Raw genomic sequence first — 18029 nt, 5'->3', positions numbered from 1 at the left:
GAAAAGAAAAGAAAAGGAAAGGAAAGGAAAGGAAAGGAAAGGAAAGGAAAGGAAAGGAAAGGAAAGGAAAGGAAAGGAAAGGAAAGGAAAGGAAAGAAAAGAAGTGAGAAAGAAATAGAGACAGTGACAGCAAAATAAATCTTTATAAATCATCTGCAGCCTGCACTGTGTCCATCACGTGTGAGCCTCAGGTCTTCATGAAGTTGTCTTCATGTGTGCATTGCCCAGTATATAGCAATGGAATGTGGGTGAATACTTATAGGATAGTATCAAAGACCATGTCCAACTGTAAGCAGTGCTGACATCACTGATTTTGCCAAGAGACTTGTCATGAGCATATAGTTAGGTTTTGTAATCTATATTTTAATAATTCCTCAGAATCCAGAAGCCAAATGAGGTGTCCTCACCTCCCACCACCTCTGCAGCCATTCCTCCAGCAGCAGAAGCCCAGCCTTTGGCGGCCCAGCCCAGAGTGTCCACCGTCCAGCAGGTACAAGAATCTAGGTCGAGCACAAGTGACCATGACCACCTTGCATGGCAGGGTCATGCTCCTCATGTGTAATCTGTCATTAAGATAATCACTGTGTCCTTCTGCCGCAAGAGCTTGTGGCTTCTGACAGCTTTGGGAACCTAGTCCCCAACTCCTTGGGAAAACATCATAGAAAAAAAGACACTTGACAGGTTAATCCCCAATACCCTGGTTTTATAAAAAATGCTAATCACATGTGAACCAATGGACCTACATCTTTCCTTTCTTTCATGGAACTTGGAATGATTCTCCTTACTAACACAAGCAGAAGTTGGTGGGTTTGTTGTTTTAGAGAGATAATAAAGACATCTTTCAAGTTAGTGATGATATTTATTAGAAAACACCCAATGTATAGAAGCATATTAAGGAAAAACTTTAAGCAGAGCTGGAGAAAATGGCTCAATGGTTAAGATCGAGTGTTGCTCTTGCAGAGGACCTGACTCAGGCCCCAGCACCTACTTTGAACTCACAACCAACTGTAATCCCAGTTCCTGGGGATCCAGCTGCCTCTTTTGGCTTCCATGGATACTGGCAGGCATGTGCACAAACAGAGATATAGACCTATGCACATAGCTAACACTAAAAGAAAATCTTTTTTTAAAAAAATTAACTATAGTCAAGGTTCTATCTCTAACCCCTGTTCCTCAGATAAATCTCTCCAGTCCACAGTAATAATTGCTAGGGAGACTTCCAACCATCTTCTATTCATATTTTAAAATATTTATCTGTGCACATACTTTAAAATATGAAATTATACTTTCTAAGTGTATCTGCTGCCTGTTAATGATGATCTAAATAAATATATTTTAAAGTATGATTTACAACTTAAAAAAATATTCAGGATTACTTATCTAACCTCTTCAGTAATGTAGAAGTCAGCTTTGAATCCAAACACATTGGTCTTTAAATCGTGATTTGTGTAGCCCCAGGGACTTGATAAGCCCTCTTCAGGTTAAGGCTACTTACAGACCTACAGGGGGTTGGGAGAGTGTATTTTACAGCCAGCCTGACCTAGGAAGAAATGCAATAGATTTGGTCTACAATCTCAAGTCTATGATTTATGCATTTAGAAAACAAGGTTTTTGACTTGAGGTGACAAGGCCTGTAGATGTGTTATCTTTAGGTCTATCTGTTCAGTAACATTGGTAATGGTGACTGTATTGCTGATTCTCTCTAACAGTGTCAGAGTCCTACCAACTATTTGCAAGGCCTGAACGGGAAGCCCATCATTGCAGCGCCAGTGTTTACGAAGGTAACCAAATAAGACTCCTCTCTCTGTCAGGGCTTTAAACACCAGACAAAGGACCTTCGACCAGCAGTTTATCTCAGGATTTGTCTTTTGGGATTACAGTGTAGGACTAACTTTGTGTTTCAGAAGTTTCTATGGTGTTACAGCTAGGTCTAGGTTTATTGGTTTCATTTTACTTTTTTGAGCTAGGATTACATATATCCCAGACAGGCCTTGAACTTACTATGTATTTTAAGATGGCCTTGAACTTCTGTCTCTTTTTACCTCAATATTTTGAGTACTGAGGTGATACGTGTATACCGCTGCACCCAATTTATTCATTGCTAGGAACTGAGCTCAAGGCCTTGTGTGTGCTAGGCAAGACTCCATCAGCTAAGCTACATCCCCAGCCCATGTCTGAGTCTCTCAGATTTTCTCCTTCTCCTTCTCCTTCTCCTTCCTCCTCCTCCTCTTCTTTCTCTCTTCCTCCTCCTCCTCTGTCCTATTTCTCCTCTTCTTCCCCTTCTTCCTTCTTCCTTTTCTCCTTCCTTCTTTTCTTTTTACTAAAACAGCTGACAATTTTATTTCCAACTTTCACACTACAAGTGTCAACTGCACTTTTTTTTTTTTTTTAAATCTCACTTCTCCCTTCCAAAACTATTTTGTTAGGAAGGGGTGGTGATGGCGGTGGAGTTTTCCTCGTCAGGCAGCTAGAAAAAAAAACTCTCAGGCTCAGCACAGCAGCAATCTCCTGGTGAAACAGAACAAGAAACACAAAACTGATAAAGAACCGTCTGCTCTTATCTGTCTGGTGAGTCACGCCAGGCAGAGTGGCCACCCTCACAGGACAGGTGAGGGAGGCCCGGGCATCACAGAGATGAAGTCTCCCATGGATGGCCTTGTTCTTAGAGCAGGTCCCATGGGCATCATCCCAGAGGAGGAGGACCCCTCATTGGCATCATGGGAGGGTCTATCATGTGGGATGTAGGCAGCAGGCCAGGACCCTGGAGAGTGAGGAGAGGTGGGGCCATGGTCCCTGCAGGAGGGGGAGCAGGGAATGGAGCTGGGGGGTATCTTTCCTCGTTGAACTGCCGCGGTTGTCTTGTCAGTCAGGCCTGCTCTGACTGGGTAATAGTCTTTCACGTTCTCTTTGTGTTTCCTGTTACTGCAATCTCACAGACGGAGCATCACTGGTAAGATGACCATAAAACTTACACAGGTTGTTCCTCAGGCCATAGACTATGTACCTCCACATCATCCGAGTCTCTGATTTCTAATGACACTTTCCATAATGAGGGAAATGCACTCACTGCTAACCACACTGACCTTTCTGACCAGTCTAAAGGCTGTAAAACTGGCACTCCTGGAGATCACGTGACAGGGAGATCTCTTGACGGGGAGATCACGTGACATGATTCTGAATGGATCCCGACTTTCAGGTGAATCTGGTTAGGGGATTGGCTTTGGTGCTCAAGGAAACAGAGCTAAATGATCTTTAGAGATTTAACATAAAGCCTGGCTTAGGACACAGAGCTTGCTCTTCTATTCTGTGGTATTAGCGACTGTGGAATCATCAAATTCCAAATCCCCCTGTCTTTGTGTTTTGAACTTGAAAATTCCGTCAGAGGTTTTTGTTTACGGAGGGAAACGCTAAGGGAGGGTCAGAGAGATGAAACTAAAATTCAGCCAGTGTCGCAGCCTGATCAATGGTCGGATTCGGAGTCAGAACAGGTTTCCCACTTCTAACACTGAGAGTCTATGTGCAGCACACACCGTTGCCCAAGACAATGAGTTCAAAGGTGAGAAATAAATCACATTGGATTTTTTATATTTTGAAAACTAAATGTGTCCATGATTTTCTTCTTAGTATGAACAATGCATGTAGTTCCAAGGAGATTTTTTTCTAAAAGAAATATGGCTGGAGCCACAGATATTAATTGTGATTAATTTTGTTCTCCGAGGGTCATTAGTAATATCTGGAAATACTTGGTTGTCACATGAGCAGGCCCTGGTAATGGTATGAAGAGATATTAAGTACCCTACAGTGAGTGCACAGGGTGCCAGCCCCTGCCCTCCAGCAAAAAATTATCTATCCCCAAATGTCTAGAATGCCCAAGACGAGGAAGCCCAGTTTTAAGAAAAATGGCAAATGTGGTCTTTTCTAGCAGTACCGATAACCCTTGCTAGATCCACAACTGTCCCAGAAGGGGAACTCTGCGTTATTGGATGAGATCTTTCAAGATGGCTTCCCCAAACTCATCATGGAGTCTAGAGGGATCTCTGTCATCATGGAGTCTAGAGTGATTTCCATGTCAATTAGACACAATTCCTTATGTGAATAAAGTAGCTTTTTTTTTTTTTAAGATTCACTTAATATTCTGCCTCTGGTGTTTCAGCCTCACGATTGTGAAAGACTGGAAGTAGGAAAACAACATGTCATGATTTAGTAGATACAAGACTCTGAAGAGAAATTGTGGAGTGGAATTGTGGATTGACTCTGTGTGTGTGTGTGTGTGTGTGTGTGTGCATATTTGTATCTGTGTGTATATGTGTGATGTATGTGTATGTGTGTGTATGTGCAGCTGTGCATATGTCTCTGTGTATATATGTGTGCATGTGTGTGTGATATATATGTATGTGTTTATGTATATGTACAGGTGTGTATAAATGTGTATATTTATATATTCATATGTATATATATATATATATATATATATATGTCTGTGTGTCAGTAAACCTATTTTTGTCATCTCTTATTGGCACTGCTAAGTCATATAGCTTTAAGATAAGGCATAAAAGTGTCGTAAAAATAAAGCAGTATATCATGTCCGTTTATTACAGGTTAGAGACAGTGCTAACTCTTCCAAAGTAGCCAAACCACCAAATACACATCTGATCCCAATCAAGTCTCCTGCCTTCCCATTCTCAGCACCTACCACCACCCCCCGACTTCAAAGCTTAGGTGTACTAAGATTCACTCTGCTCAGAGCACATGCCTTGTACATTCAACACAGACAAAGCTGTTTATATTTCCCAGTCATCCTGAAAGCTCTGTGTAATATGCAGATTGAAGTTTACAAAGGGGCAATCTGGGACAAGATGCACGCCTATATTCCTAACAGTCAGGAGGCCGAGACAGAGAGAGGCTGTTCAAGGCCAGACTGGGCTATATAGAAAGATTCTTTCTCAAAAGCTAAGTTCCAAAAGCAGCTAGTTTTCTTTCTCTTTTTCTTCCTTTCTTCCTTTCTTCCTTCCTTCCTTTCTTCCTTTCTTTCTTTCTTTCTTTCTTTCTTTCTTTCTTTCTTTCTTTCTTTCTTTCCTTCCTTTAAAAACTCTGGGTTCAGGGTGTAGATCAGTGGTTAGGTACTTGCCTAGGAAGCACAAAGCCCTTTCTTGCTCTCCCTCAACATGAGAGAGAGCAAGAAAGAGAGAGAAGAAGACACAGACAGAGACGCACAGGGGGAGTCAGATAGGACCCTTTAATACTAATTCTTTATACTTAGCTCTCAAGGTCACTCATAGCACCCATTCTAACTGCTTTAACTGAGGTGTCTCTGGTTGCCTCTTTCTAATTAGATGATCTGGGTGGCAGACACAAATGCCTTTGACATAAAAATGGGGAAATTAATTGATCACTAGACACGGTGAAGTCTAAAATGTTAGCTTGCTGGTAGGAAATCAGCTCTTGGTACACAGATGGGAGCTATGAGGAGGCTTTTTCTGCCCGCTGCATGTAGGCTTTTACCTCCATAAATGGGATCAGGATTGCCCAGGGACGTGGGGCACCAGGATAGGCTGAGGTTCAGATTCCAGAGAGACTTATCAGCCCCAGTGTGCTTGCGTTAGTTTCCGTCAGTGAGGGCAGGATTGAGGTCACCGTCACTGCCAGGGTCATTAGCGAATATCTGAGTCACAGTTACCAAGGATGGTACTACGCCACTGAGCACTGATAGCAGGTGATTTGCATACATCAGTCCAGGTTATTCGGTCTCTGTTTACCTCTTTAGGGACTTCTGGCCGGGACAGCTCCTGTGACTCATTTTCTATACAGCCTAACAAAGCATTTCTTTGCCAATTATGGCAAGACATCAATTTTATTTTTAAAAGCAGTGATTAGAGAGTGGAGTTTTATTTAACTCCTTTTTGTCCTGGTGATAGAAAATGCTTATCTTCATTTTTTAAATTTTATCTGGGGGTGTTTGTGGGAGGGCAGAGTGCTGGCTTTCAAGACCAGGTTTCTCTGTGTAGCCCTGGCTGTCTGGGAACTTGCTCTGTAGACCAGGCTGGCCTCGAACTCCACCTGCCTCTGCCTCCAGAGGGCCGGGATTAAAGATGTGGGCCACCACCACCCAGCCTGTATATTCTTCTTATAGAAGGTTTAAGTGAAAAGGAGAATGGCCCTACCAAATGGTGGCATTGTTAAGAGCAGACCATGGGTGCCTATATGCTTATTCATACAGAGTGCCGGTGCCATTGGTTGGCTTGTTGTGAGATGACCATGTGCTTGTGAATGCTGGGTAAGTGCTCTGCCACTGAGCTACATCCCTAGCCCCTGCTTTGTAGTCGGTTTAGGCAAAGCCTAAGGCTGACCTCAAACTCTCTAAGTAGCAGTGGACGACTTTGAACTCCTGGTCTTGCTTCCACCTGCTGAGTGCCAGGGTTACAATGTATCCGTGAGCACACCTGCTTTTATGCAGCTGCTGGGAATTCAACCCAGGGCTTTGTACCTGCTAGGCAACCTCTCTACCAACGGAGTTACATCCTCAGCCCACCTTCTATGCCCTGTTTCTATTTTTCACATGTATTCACTTATTTGGCATGGGGGTGGGTAAGATGCATGCATAATATTAGAGGCAACTTGCAGGCGTCAGGACTGTCCCTCTACCCTGTAGCTTTCAGGGATGGGATTTAGGTTCTGAGCCTCAGCAACAAGTACCCTTTCCCTTTGAGCCATCTCAGCACCCTTCCTGTGTTTTGAAACACTCTGTATATGGAGCTAGACCATCCTTCCTCCTCTTCTTTGCAACATCAAAAACATTTCACTCTACTTAGGAAGAGAACAGCACTCACACGTCTTGAGTGTGGAGGGAGGGAGGTGACCAAATTAGAATCTTGCTCCTGTCACCTCCCACTCAACAGCAGCTGCCCTGGCTGGCTTTCAAGGCTGCCTCAGCCCTAGCTCTGGCGGCTTCAGCAGTAACTTGAAGATCGAAAGGGGGCAGGGGAAGGGAGAATTTGAAGAGCCCTACATTATATAACAGCAGAGGCAGGAAACCCTGAAATAACTGGGCCAGTGGCCAGATCCAGATTTCTTAAGGCTTCACCATCCCTCTTCCCAGCCCACCATTTCCAGAGACTTTTCTGCATCCTTAGCCCGGGGCACCCATGACAACCAAACTGTCATAGCGCAAGTGTGGCAGTCAGAGGACAACTTATGAGAATCTGTTTTCTCCTCCCACCATGTAGGTCCTGGAATCAAACTCATATCCTCAGGCTTAGTGGCAAGCACCTTTGCCTGCTGAGCCCTCTAGACATCTCCCAATGGTTTATATCACTAAGTTTTTTTGGACCAACTACAGCCTAAGGCACTACACACATTCCTGTGCTTCATGCCTAAAGAGACTGAAACATCTGGATTTAAAAAGATAAATAATAACATGAACCTTGGAGCTATACTTAAAAATATTTTATCTTATGCAGATGAGTGTTTTGTATTTTGTCTGTATATATGTATGTGCACTCCATCCATACCTGTATCCAAGGAGGCCAGAAGAGGGCATCAGACTCCCTAGAACTGGAGCTAGAGACAATTGTGAGTCATAATGTGGATACTGGGAATCAAGCTTTAGTTCTCTGCAAGAACAAGTGCTCCTAACTGATAATGTATTTTAACCAATAAGAGAGATGCTATTACTGTTTCTGTTTTGTTTTGTTGGCTGGGTGCTTGTTTGTTTGATTGCTTTTTAAGACAGGGTCTCACTATATAGCTCTGGTGGCCCTAGAATTCACTACATAGACCAGGCTGGCCTCAAACTCACAGAGATCCACCTGCCTCTGTCTCCCAAGTGCTGGGGTTAAAGGGCACCACTATGCCTGGCTGAAAAGCTGTTTGTGAAGGCATCTTTGCGTTGAGCCTGCCAGGCAAGATCCACTAAGCAGGAACCCCCATTTACAGCACTGATGCTACCGGGCGGGACAAAGCAGGCATGTTTTCAAATCTCTTCTGCAGTAAATGCTTCCATTTTTGGAATATCTTCAAGAAGAGCAGGGACAAAGGGCTCAGGGCTGCCTGGTCACAGAGACTCTCCAGATTACCGGGTGTGTAATGAATGAACTCAAACTCTGTGGTGACAAAAAACCACAGATTTGCACTTTGGCCATTGTTATGACCTCAGAGGAATGTGGACCTTTGACTATAGTGACTTTATTTTCAGATCCATAATTTCGAGTAAAGATTAACTTGGGCTTTCTCAGTTGGGGACTGTCTCATTTAACTTGACTGAAATGAAATGAATGCAGTCAAGTCTGTGCTCCTTGTGTGTATTTGTTTGGGTTTTGCTTCTACAATGGAATTCCAAAGGCTGGGTCCTTTATACAGGAAAGAGGTTTGTGTACCTTAGAGGTTTGGCGTTTCAAGGGTCTAACAGTGGTATTGCCTTAGCTCTGGTGATGCTCTTGTGGTGGAGAATAGGAAGAGAATCATGCAGAGAATCAGGGTTTTAAAAAGAAAAAGAAGGGACTGGAGAGATGGCTCGGCGGTTAAGAGCATTTGCTGCTTTTCCAGAGGACCTGTGCCCTGTTTCCAGCTCCCACACAACAGCTCCCAACCATCCATAGCTCCAGCTCTTGAGGAGGATCCAGCACCCTCCTCTGGCCTCCCTGAGCACCAGGCATAGATCTGTGCTCTCCAGACATACACACAGGCGAACACCATACATAAAAGTTAGTTTGGAAAAAAAAAAAAAAAAAGGAAGAGAAAAGGAGCCAGTTAACAACCCCTCTCAATTCACCTCTTGATGGTCTCACTACCTCTTAACACTGTCACATGAGGGAACAAGCTTCTAACATGTGAATGTTTAGGGAGATACATTGTATAGACTGTTTAGGGAGACACATTGTATCAACTGTTTAGGGAGACACATTGTATAATCCACATCAGCATCACAGCATCAGAGGATGCCTGAGGTCTACTGCCCTGACTAATGCAGCATCATCCACACCATGCCCTAATGGCTTACCTAATTAATCTGTATGTGTGAGTAGACACATCTCTTTATGAGACTTTGTAGAAGACCTTGGATTTACCAGGCCTAGTGGTGCACGCCGCTGATTCTCAGCCCTCAGGAGATGGAGGCAGGAGAATCAAGAGTTCAAGGTCATCCTCAGCTACCTAACAAGGCCACTTTATTCTAAAAAACAAAATCAAAACAGCACCAGCAAGATGGCTCGACTGTGGGGCTGAAGGAAAGGCTCAGCAGTAAAGAGTCTGAACTGCTTTACAGGACCAGAGTTCAGAGGACTACAGGCAGCTCACCACAGCTTGTAACTCCAGCTCCAAGGGGGCCCTGGTGCCTTCTTTTGGCCTCAGAAGCCACACCACCCACATAAACTTACAGAAGCATACACATATACACGTAATTAAAAATAAAAAATGATGCCAATAAACTTTTAAGAAAAAGACAAGGGGTAGCGGGGAGGGGGGAAGAAAAAGACAAAAAAAAAAAATCCCTACAATTTGAAACAATAATGGCTTTGACTCTCAGCAACTATTTTTAAGTGGCTTGTGAGATGACTCTTGGACTCTTCCCTTCTGGGTATTGACCCCTGCTAGGAAGAACTTCTACCTCCTACCATAGACATTAGCAGGCCTACTCTGTACAGAGTAGCACTGCAGGTGTCTTGGCTGACCTCTCAAATAGAACACAGGTCTCTGCTTTCATTGTCAAATGAAAAAAATTACAACCATGAGACAGGGCTTCTCTTAGCTGTGACACAGCCTCTCGAGAGGGTCCTTCTGCAAAAGGACTTCACAGACCCTCTGCTGAAGACCGGCTTAGCAAATGAACTGAGCCACAAGCCACGTTAGAATGTATAGTATAGATTGACTTCATTCTGTATAGATCCATTTTAATTCGTGCCATATATCAATTATACAATCCGTTCTGCTACTACTCTTTTTTTTACTGGGGACAGTTGATTTATTTTCTAACCTGTTTGCCTCAGAAGTAATAAAAACTCCATTAATTCCAGAGAGATTTCTGACTGGCACTAAAGGTTTCCATAGGCCCCAAAGGTGACTTTGAGCACAGCATTGTCTCGGAGGTCAGGGAAGAGCAGAGCATACAGTGACTCATGGATGTTGCCTGCTTCCTAGGGGAAATGAGGGATGACTCGACTTTTCAGTCCAATAGCACTTTTATTAATTCAGAAACCACTCTGTTGTTTGGGTCATGAATGATTTCAGCAAATAAATTTGGGACTCTATAAAGAAGAAAATACTAACATTGAACTACAGTGCCCCCTGGCTGTCATGATGCTAATTCACAGACACCTCTGAATTAAGAGTCAACAGAAGTATGCATTAAGCCAGAGTTCAACCTTTGGGCACTGGGGCAAGACCTTGTCACCTATAAAACTCGTGCTTGCAAACTGTTCAGGTGACCAAAACCACCTTACTTTGTAATATTTTTAAGTAGGTTTGTGGGGGGGGGGTTTGTGTGTAAGGCACTGCTCATAGCTATTGGGGGGTGGGGTTCCCCCATCACTAGACAAGGGTTATGAATGTGTCAGAGCAATGACAAATACAATAAGTTAGACAAGAAATGTTTAAAAAAAATCACAAATTATAGAGTGAATGAGTAAAGAAATAAAGAAAACTAACAAATAATAACAGAAATTAGTTAAAAAAATAACTCCTTTACTCTTACCTAATAGTTAATAAATTTGATTAGCACCAAAATGGAGATAAAGAAGAACAATGAGGAGGTGGTGGCTGAAGAGATGGCTCAGAGGTTAAGAGCAGTGACTGCTCTTCCAGAGGTCCTGAGTTCAAATCCCAGCAACCACATGATGGCTTATAACCATCTGTAATGGGATCCAATGCCCTCTTCTGGTGTGTCTGAAGAGAGCAACAATGTACTCATACATAAACAAACAAACAAACATTTAAATAAATCTTTAAAAGAGGAATAATAATGAGGAAAGAACCTTGGGAGGGTTGGATGGTGTTATATTTGGGGTAAAGCTGCTGGAAACATAGAAGATGTGGGAAGAAATCCAAGGGTGGAGAGGGCCTCCCTAACAACCAGGAGTGGGGTGTGGTCCCCAAGTGCATAGGTTATAGCGGTATTTCTTTCTCACCCAGATGCTGCAGAACTTGTCAGCCTCTGAGGGGCAGCTGGTTGTCTTTGAGTGCAGAGTGAAAGGGGCCCCGTCTCCGAAAGTCGAGTGGTACAGAGAAGGGACATTAATAGAAGACTCTCCTGACTTCAGGATCTTACAGAAGAGTAAGTTGATGCTTTTCTGATAGTTTTACTCTTTAAAAATAAGGGTTTCATATAGGTCTGCTCTTATGTTTTTTAAAAACAAATTAAATATATGTTTTTTTTTTAAAAAAAAAAAAAGCTGACATAAAGAGGTTGGAGAAATGGTTCAACAGTTAAGAGCATTGGCTGCTCCTCCAGAGGCCATAGTTGGAAACTCACAACTGTCTATAAGTCTAGTTCCAGGAGATCTGTCACTCTCTTTTGGTCTCTGTGGGTATTGTAAGCACGTTGTACACAGACATAAATATAGGCAAAAACGCCCATATGTATAAAAGATCTGTTCAACTCTCTTAAACTAACATAAAAATCACTTGTAAGAATATCTCCTAAGGCTGGGCATGGTGGCACACACCTTTGATCCCAGTACTCGGGAGGCACAGTCAGGTTGATCTTAGAGTTTGAGGGCAGCCTGGTCTCTACAGTGAGTTCCAGGACAGCCAGGTCTACACAGAAAAGCCCTTTCTCAAAAACAAAACTAAACTAAAGAATGTCTCCTAAGATAAATTGTATTAATATATTGGTATATATTCTCCAAGATTTCTCCATACATATTTTTAATTTAAAAAAGATCAGGGGCTGAAAAGATGGCTCAGTGGTTAAGAGCCCTAACTGCTCTTCCAAAGGTTCTGAGTTCAAATCCCAGCAACCACATAGTGTCTCACAACCATCTGTAATGATGTCTGACTCCCTCTTCTGGAGTGTCTGAAGACAGCTATAGTGTACTTATATATAATAAATAAATAAATCTTTTTAAAAAATCAGTCTTTTTTCGTAATTGATTTTGCATTTTGAGACAAGGTCTTAATGTGTAGCTCTGGCTGACCTGGGATTGTGTAGAACATAAAAGATTCCCCTGCCTCTTCCTCTCAAGTGTTAATACTAAAAGCATGTACCACCACGCCCAAATATAATTGATTTTTTTACCATCACAATTTGTAGACATCTTTTCATATTGCTATATTGTTCTTAGTTTTATGTATTATTTTAAATAAATTTTACACGTATTTATTGTGTCTGTATGTTTGGATACATGTATAGAGCACACCTGTGAGGTTGGAGGACAGCTTGCAGATTCTCCACTTTCACTGTGTGGTTCCTGCTGATAGAAATTGGTGACAAGTGCCTTTACCCACTGAGCCATTTTGCCAGCCATTATAATTTTTTTTCTTTCTTGCAGTGCTAGAGATTGAACCCAGGATCTGCATACCAGACAAGAGCTCTACCACTAAGATATATATATATATATATATAGTTATATATATATATATATATATATATATATAGTTATATAGTTATATAGTTATATAGTTATATAGTTATCTTTAAAACTAGTATAAGTCATGGACCAGTGAGATGGCTCAGTGGATAAGAGTGCCTGCCTATATCCCTAGACCCAAATAGAGCAAGTAGAGCATTGACTCCTGGTAATCTTTCCTCCAGTCTCCACATGCATGGTGGCAGCAACAGCAAGAATTCTGAATACCATCTAACTGCGAAAGGAAAAATATTTCAGAGTTCTGTGTATTGTGTAGAAGGTGGGTGGGATATGTACAGCTATTTATTGAATGCCTGAAATTGGATAAATGTATCTGGAACACCTGTAATTTGTGGTAGGCACTTTGAGGAAAACCAAACGATTTTAGGATAATGAACTTGCTGCCTTCAAGGAATCTTTTGAATGTCCCAAGGCTCTTACGTTTACAAACTTATAGAAGGAAGAAGCTACATTTTATAGGCACTTGAGAGCCCAGAGCCGAGCAGAAATATTTCTCAAATGTCACGAGCTTTCTTCTAGGTAAAGAAAGTCAAGGGCTGGTGAGCTGGCTCAGCAGGTAGAGAGGCTCTTGCCTTCGAGCCTTAAAACACAAGTTTGATTCCAAGATCCACATGATGGAAGGAAAGAGCCGACTCCTGCATATTGTCCTCTGACCGCCACATGAGTGCTGTGGAATGCACATAACAGATGATGGTTGGATGGATACATACATACATACATTCATGGATGGATAGATAGGTAGATAGATAGATAGATAGATAGATAGATAGATAGATAGATAGATAGAAAGATAGATAGATAGATAAATACATAGATGGATGAATGGATGGATAGGATGGATGGATGGATACATGGACGGATGGATACATACATGGATGGATGGATAGATACATGGATGGATGGATGGATACATACATACATGGATGGATGGATACATACATACACATACATGAATAGATAGATAGATAGATAGATAGATAGATAGATAGATAGATACATACATACATACATACATACATACATACATAGGTGGGTAGATACATACATACATGGATACATACATACATACATACATACATGGATACATACATACATACATGAATAGATACATACATACATACATACATATATACATACATGGGTGGGTAGATAGATGGATAGATAGATACATGCATATATACATACATGGGTGGGTAGATAGATGGATAGATACATACATACATACATACATACATACATACATACATACATACATGGATTCATAGATACATGGATAGATGGATGGATAGATAGATAGATAGATAGATAGATAGATAGATAGATAGAGGCTAGTCCTTCTGAATCTCACCTCCCTCTGGCACTCTTCCTTGCCTGGGGGCCTGAAGCTTATTGTTCACTGTGTTAACCCAGGTGTGCTCCTGTCCAGCTGCCCCTCTGTAACCTTCTTGAGGTCACTGGTACCTGGGTCAGTTCACAACCTTGACAGATTGTCCTTATCACTTTGCCCCCAAGTGAGCAAGACACTGGGGTTCTGCCGAAAGCTTCTGGTGGAAATGTAGCTTCTCAGCCAACCAATGCTCACAGCCGTTTGTTTTTTTCTTCCTTTAGAACCTCGATCCATGGCCGAGCCAGGTAAAGATCATCTCACCTTTAACTTGTTCATATGTGGTTTGAGATACACATACATGGGAATATGTTGCAGTTACTCTAGTGTCGAGACAAAGTGAAAATAAAAATTTCCAGAAAGATCTGAATGAACTCTAGCTGTTATTGCAGAAGTGGGCAGGGGTGGGTGGTGGGTGGAGCACATTCAAATTTGCATATCAATTCATTATCTGATATGAATCCAGTTAAGGTTTTTTTAGCCTGTCCTTGGAGATATTTTCCCTCCTACCCACCCTTTTCATGCCCTCCTCAAAACCAGGCTTGGAATTTGTTTGATGCCAGGTCAAGTCCAATCCCCACAGCCTCTATGTCTCAATGGATGAGAGGCTGGGAATATGGATAATCGAGAACATGTACCTACCTGACTCAAAGCCACAGGTTTGATCCATAGGCTTGACTGGTACTAGGGTACCAGTCAAAATAAATAAAGAAATAATTTATGGATCAGATTCAGGAATGTATAAAGATATTTAAAATATATATATATTGGAGAATACTGAACTAGAAGTGGGAGCCAGGAAGCATTCACCTGTAGACCATGTGAATCCTTTACAAACCAGAGCCTCAGGCCGTATCTGTAACTGGGGTGAAGAAACTGTTCAGTTTCATTACAATTCTCTTCTCAGGACAAAGGCATTCCAGAAGTAAGCTCAGAACCGTCATACGGTACACCTACACTAGGCCACCAGGCACATAATAAAGACAATGGCTCTTTCTCATAAGGAGTAGCCCGTATTGTCTGTCATGGTCTTCTAGGAAGTCCTAGATCAGTGCTTCTCAACCTTCCTAATGCCGCAATCCCTTAATACAGTTCCTCACGCTTCTTTGGTGACCCCTTGCAAACCATAAAATTATTTTCCTAGCTACTTCATAACTGCAATTTTGCTGTTGTTGTAAATCATAATGTAAATATCTGATATGCAGGACATCTGATAGGCGACCCCGACTCACCAGTTGGGAACGCTGTGCTGGCATGATCTAGTTCACTTAACTCAGCCATCACAGACTACTGAGATGCCAAGCTTCCCCTAACACAACTATTTTAGTGATTTTGTTTTCATGGCCCCGCTCTTCTTTAGTTGTCAAAGAATATCTAACTGTATTAATTTTAGGCTCTAGTCATATCTGAGAAGTACCTGTGCTGTCACAAGACTTCAGGTTCCGTATCAGGCTAATCCATGGGAACGGCTGTGGAATCCTAACCTGGGATCTCTATTCTCTATCAGCTAACTGCTCCTTAAACAAAGCATTTACTGACAATCAATATCTGTCCAATTTTTTGTGCTTCTGGCGATCAAACCTGTAACCTCGCTCATGTTTGGCATGAACTCTCATGCTGAGATATAGCCCCAGTCCTTCTGCCCAATTTTAAACTGTGGCCTCTGTTTAAAATATTCCACAGTGGAATTTCCCCTTGAAGATAATAAGGGATTGGGTTTTGGAAACCTATTTTATTTGTTTTTCTGTTTCACACACACCCTTCCTTTTCCTACCTTTGACCCCTAGTTTGTTTTTGTAACTTTTGACAAGTTTATTGCTAGTTTAATTTTTGTCATTTGGATCAGTGGCATAGGAACAGAACGTGCATCATGTGTAACCACTGGTCTTGGTCCACCCAAGGCTGGAGAGAGGACTGCAGGGGAGTCAGGAGTTTGAGGCAGGCCCGAGCTGCACCTTTTGGGATGTAGCTCAATCCTTCGAGAGCTTCCTTAGTGTGTGATATGTAACCCAGCATCCTAAAACCCTCTTGTCAGTTCTCAGCCTTTCGGCCCAGAGCTGTTGGTTTTATAACTTTGGGCTCCTTCAGCCTCCTAACCAGCCAATTTAATCAAATAGTTATTTGGTGCTGTCGTTTTAGAAGAACTAATTAAGTCAGCTCCTTGTATCAACTTTTGTGGACGTGTCATTTGCCATCGGTAAGTCTCGGGATTCTGTCTCCGTGATTAAGTCAGTGACCTTTTCTGCCTTGCTGGCACACAGAGGAGATCTGCACGTTAGTCATTGCTGAGGTGTTTTCGGAAGACTCGGGATGCTTCACGTGCACCGCAAGCAACAAATATGGCACCGTGTCTAGCATCGCACAGTTGGACGTGAGAGGTGAGTGCTCCCTAGCCATTTGGTGGTGAGGGTGAATTTCAGAGTCATCTTTCCTTCCCAATTTACGTATGAACCATAAAGGTTTAACTTAGGGGCTGGAGAAATGACTCAGCGGTTAAGAGCACTGGCCATGCCGAGCAGTGGTGGTACATGCCTTTAATCCCAGCACTTGGGAGGCAGAGGCAGGCAGATTTCTGATTTCAAGGCCAGCCTGGTCTACAGAGTGAGTTCCAGGACAGCCAGGGCTATACAGAGAAATCCTGTCTCAAAAAACCAAAAACCAAAAACCAAAAACACAAAAACAAAAACCACTGGCTGTTCGTTCTTCCAGAGGACCTAAGTTCAACACTCACACACGGTGGCTTCACAACCATCTGTAACTCCACTTCCAGGGGCTCCATCACCCTCTTCTGGCCTCCAAGGGCACCACCTACATATGATGCGTACACAGACAGATGGGCAAAACACACATAGAATAAAGATAAAATATCTTGGAAAACTTAATTATTAAGAAAAATGTTCTTGACGCTGGTGAGAAGATGGCTTAGCAGGGAGAGATACCTCCCACCAAGCCTGGCTGACTGAATCCACACAGTAGAAGAATAAAACTGGTTCCAGCAAGTTGACCTCTGACCTCCACTCTCGTCCGTTGGCCTGCTGCATTGCATGAGTGTATATACACATGCATAATAATAATAATAATAATAATAATAATAATAATAATAATACAAAAACAGTCTTGGGGGTGGAGTTTATAGTTGTTGGTAGCCCTGGGCTCCTTCTCCAGCACTGCATAGACCAGGTATATGAGCACACACCTGTAATCCCAGCACTGGGAACTTGAAGGCTGGGAGATAAGGAGTTCCAGGGCCCTGAGTGAGTTCAAGGTCAGCCTCTGATACACGAGACCCTATCTCTAAAACAGTTGGTGGACAATGTCCAGTTTTCGAGGTCTTATTACACTGACAGCCACAATCTCCAGGGAGAATCTCCCTGCTGTCACTTCATGCATCCCAAAGAGCATCTCTTTGGCCTTTCATAAACTCCGCAAATTCTTCAGAGGACTCCAAGGAGCCAGGAGATAGTCCAGTAGGTAAGATGCTTGCTTCACAAATTTAAGTTCCTGAGTTCACTGCCCTGGATCTGCATATAAAAGGCAGGCATGGTAGTCTATGCTTATAATCCCCATGCTGGGGGGGGAGCGGGGGGGGGGGAGGATGTGCCTTGACTAGGTTTTCCACTGCCGTGAAGAGATACCAAGACCAAGGCAACTCTTATAAAGAACAACATTTAATTGGAGCTGGCTTACAAGTTCAGAGGTTCAGTCTGTTATTATCATGGCAGAAGCATGGCAGCATCCAGGCAGACATGGTGCAGGAGAACCAAGTGTTCTACACCTTGATCCTAAGGCAGCTAGGAAGAGACTGGCTTCTGCAGGCACCCAGGAGAAGGTTCTTTCTTCCACACTTGTTGGAGCTTGAGCATAGGACCTCAAAGCTCACCCCCACAGTGACACACTTTCCCCAAGGCCACCTCTCCTGATAGTGCCACTTCCTGCCTGTGGGCCAAACATATTCAAACCATCACAAGGAGGATCCCTGGAACTTACTGGCCATGAATACCTGAAGTTGTGCTTTAACCTCCACATGTAGACACATACACACACACACACACACACACAGAGAGAGA

The 18029-nt window shown here is 42.7% G+C and overlaps 1 protein-coding gene across 1 annotated transcript in view; it reads left to right on the top strand.

Annotated features, from left to right (window-relative positions):
• The window catches only part of Mypn (myopalladin), an 88406-nt gene that overhangs the window by 40064 nt on the left and 30313 nt on the right, over positions 1-18029 (top strand). The window contains exons 5-9 of the mRNA XM_021174306.2: positions 379-490; positions 1710-1781; positions 11122-11263; positions 14187-14210; positions 16224-16340. Coding sequence (XP_021029965.1) covers positions 379-490; positions 1710-1781; positions 11122-11263; positions 14187-14210; positions 16224-16340 — 467 coding nt within the window. The remainder of the gene's footprint in view (positions 1-378; positions 491-1709; positions 1782-11121; positions 11264-14186; positions 14211-16223; positions 16341-18029) is intronic.

The sequence above is a fragment of the Mus caroli genome, chromosome 10 (assembly GCF_900094665.2).
Source record: "Mus caroli chromosome 10, CAROLI_EIJ_v1.1, whole genome shotgun sequence".
NCBI classification, from domain to species: domain Eukaryota; kingdom Metazoa; phylum Chordata; class Mammalia; order Rodentia; family Muridae; genus Mus; species Mus caroli.
This window is presented reverse-complemented; position numbering and strand designations above follow the sequence as displayed.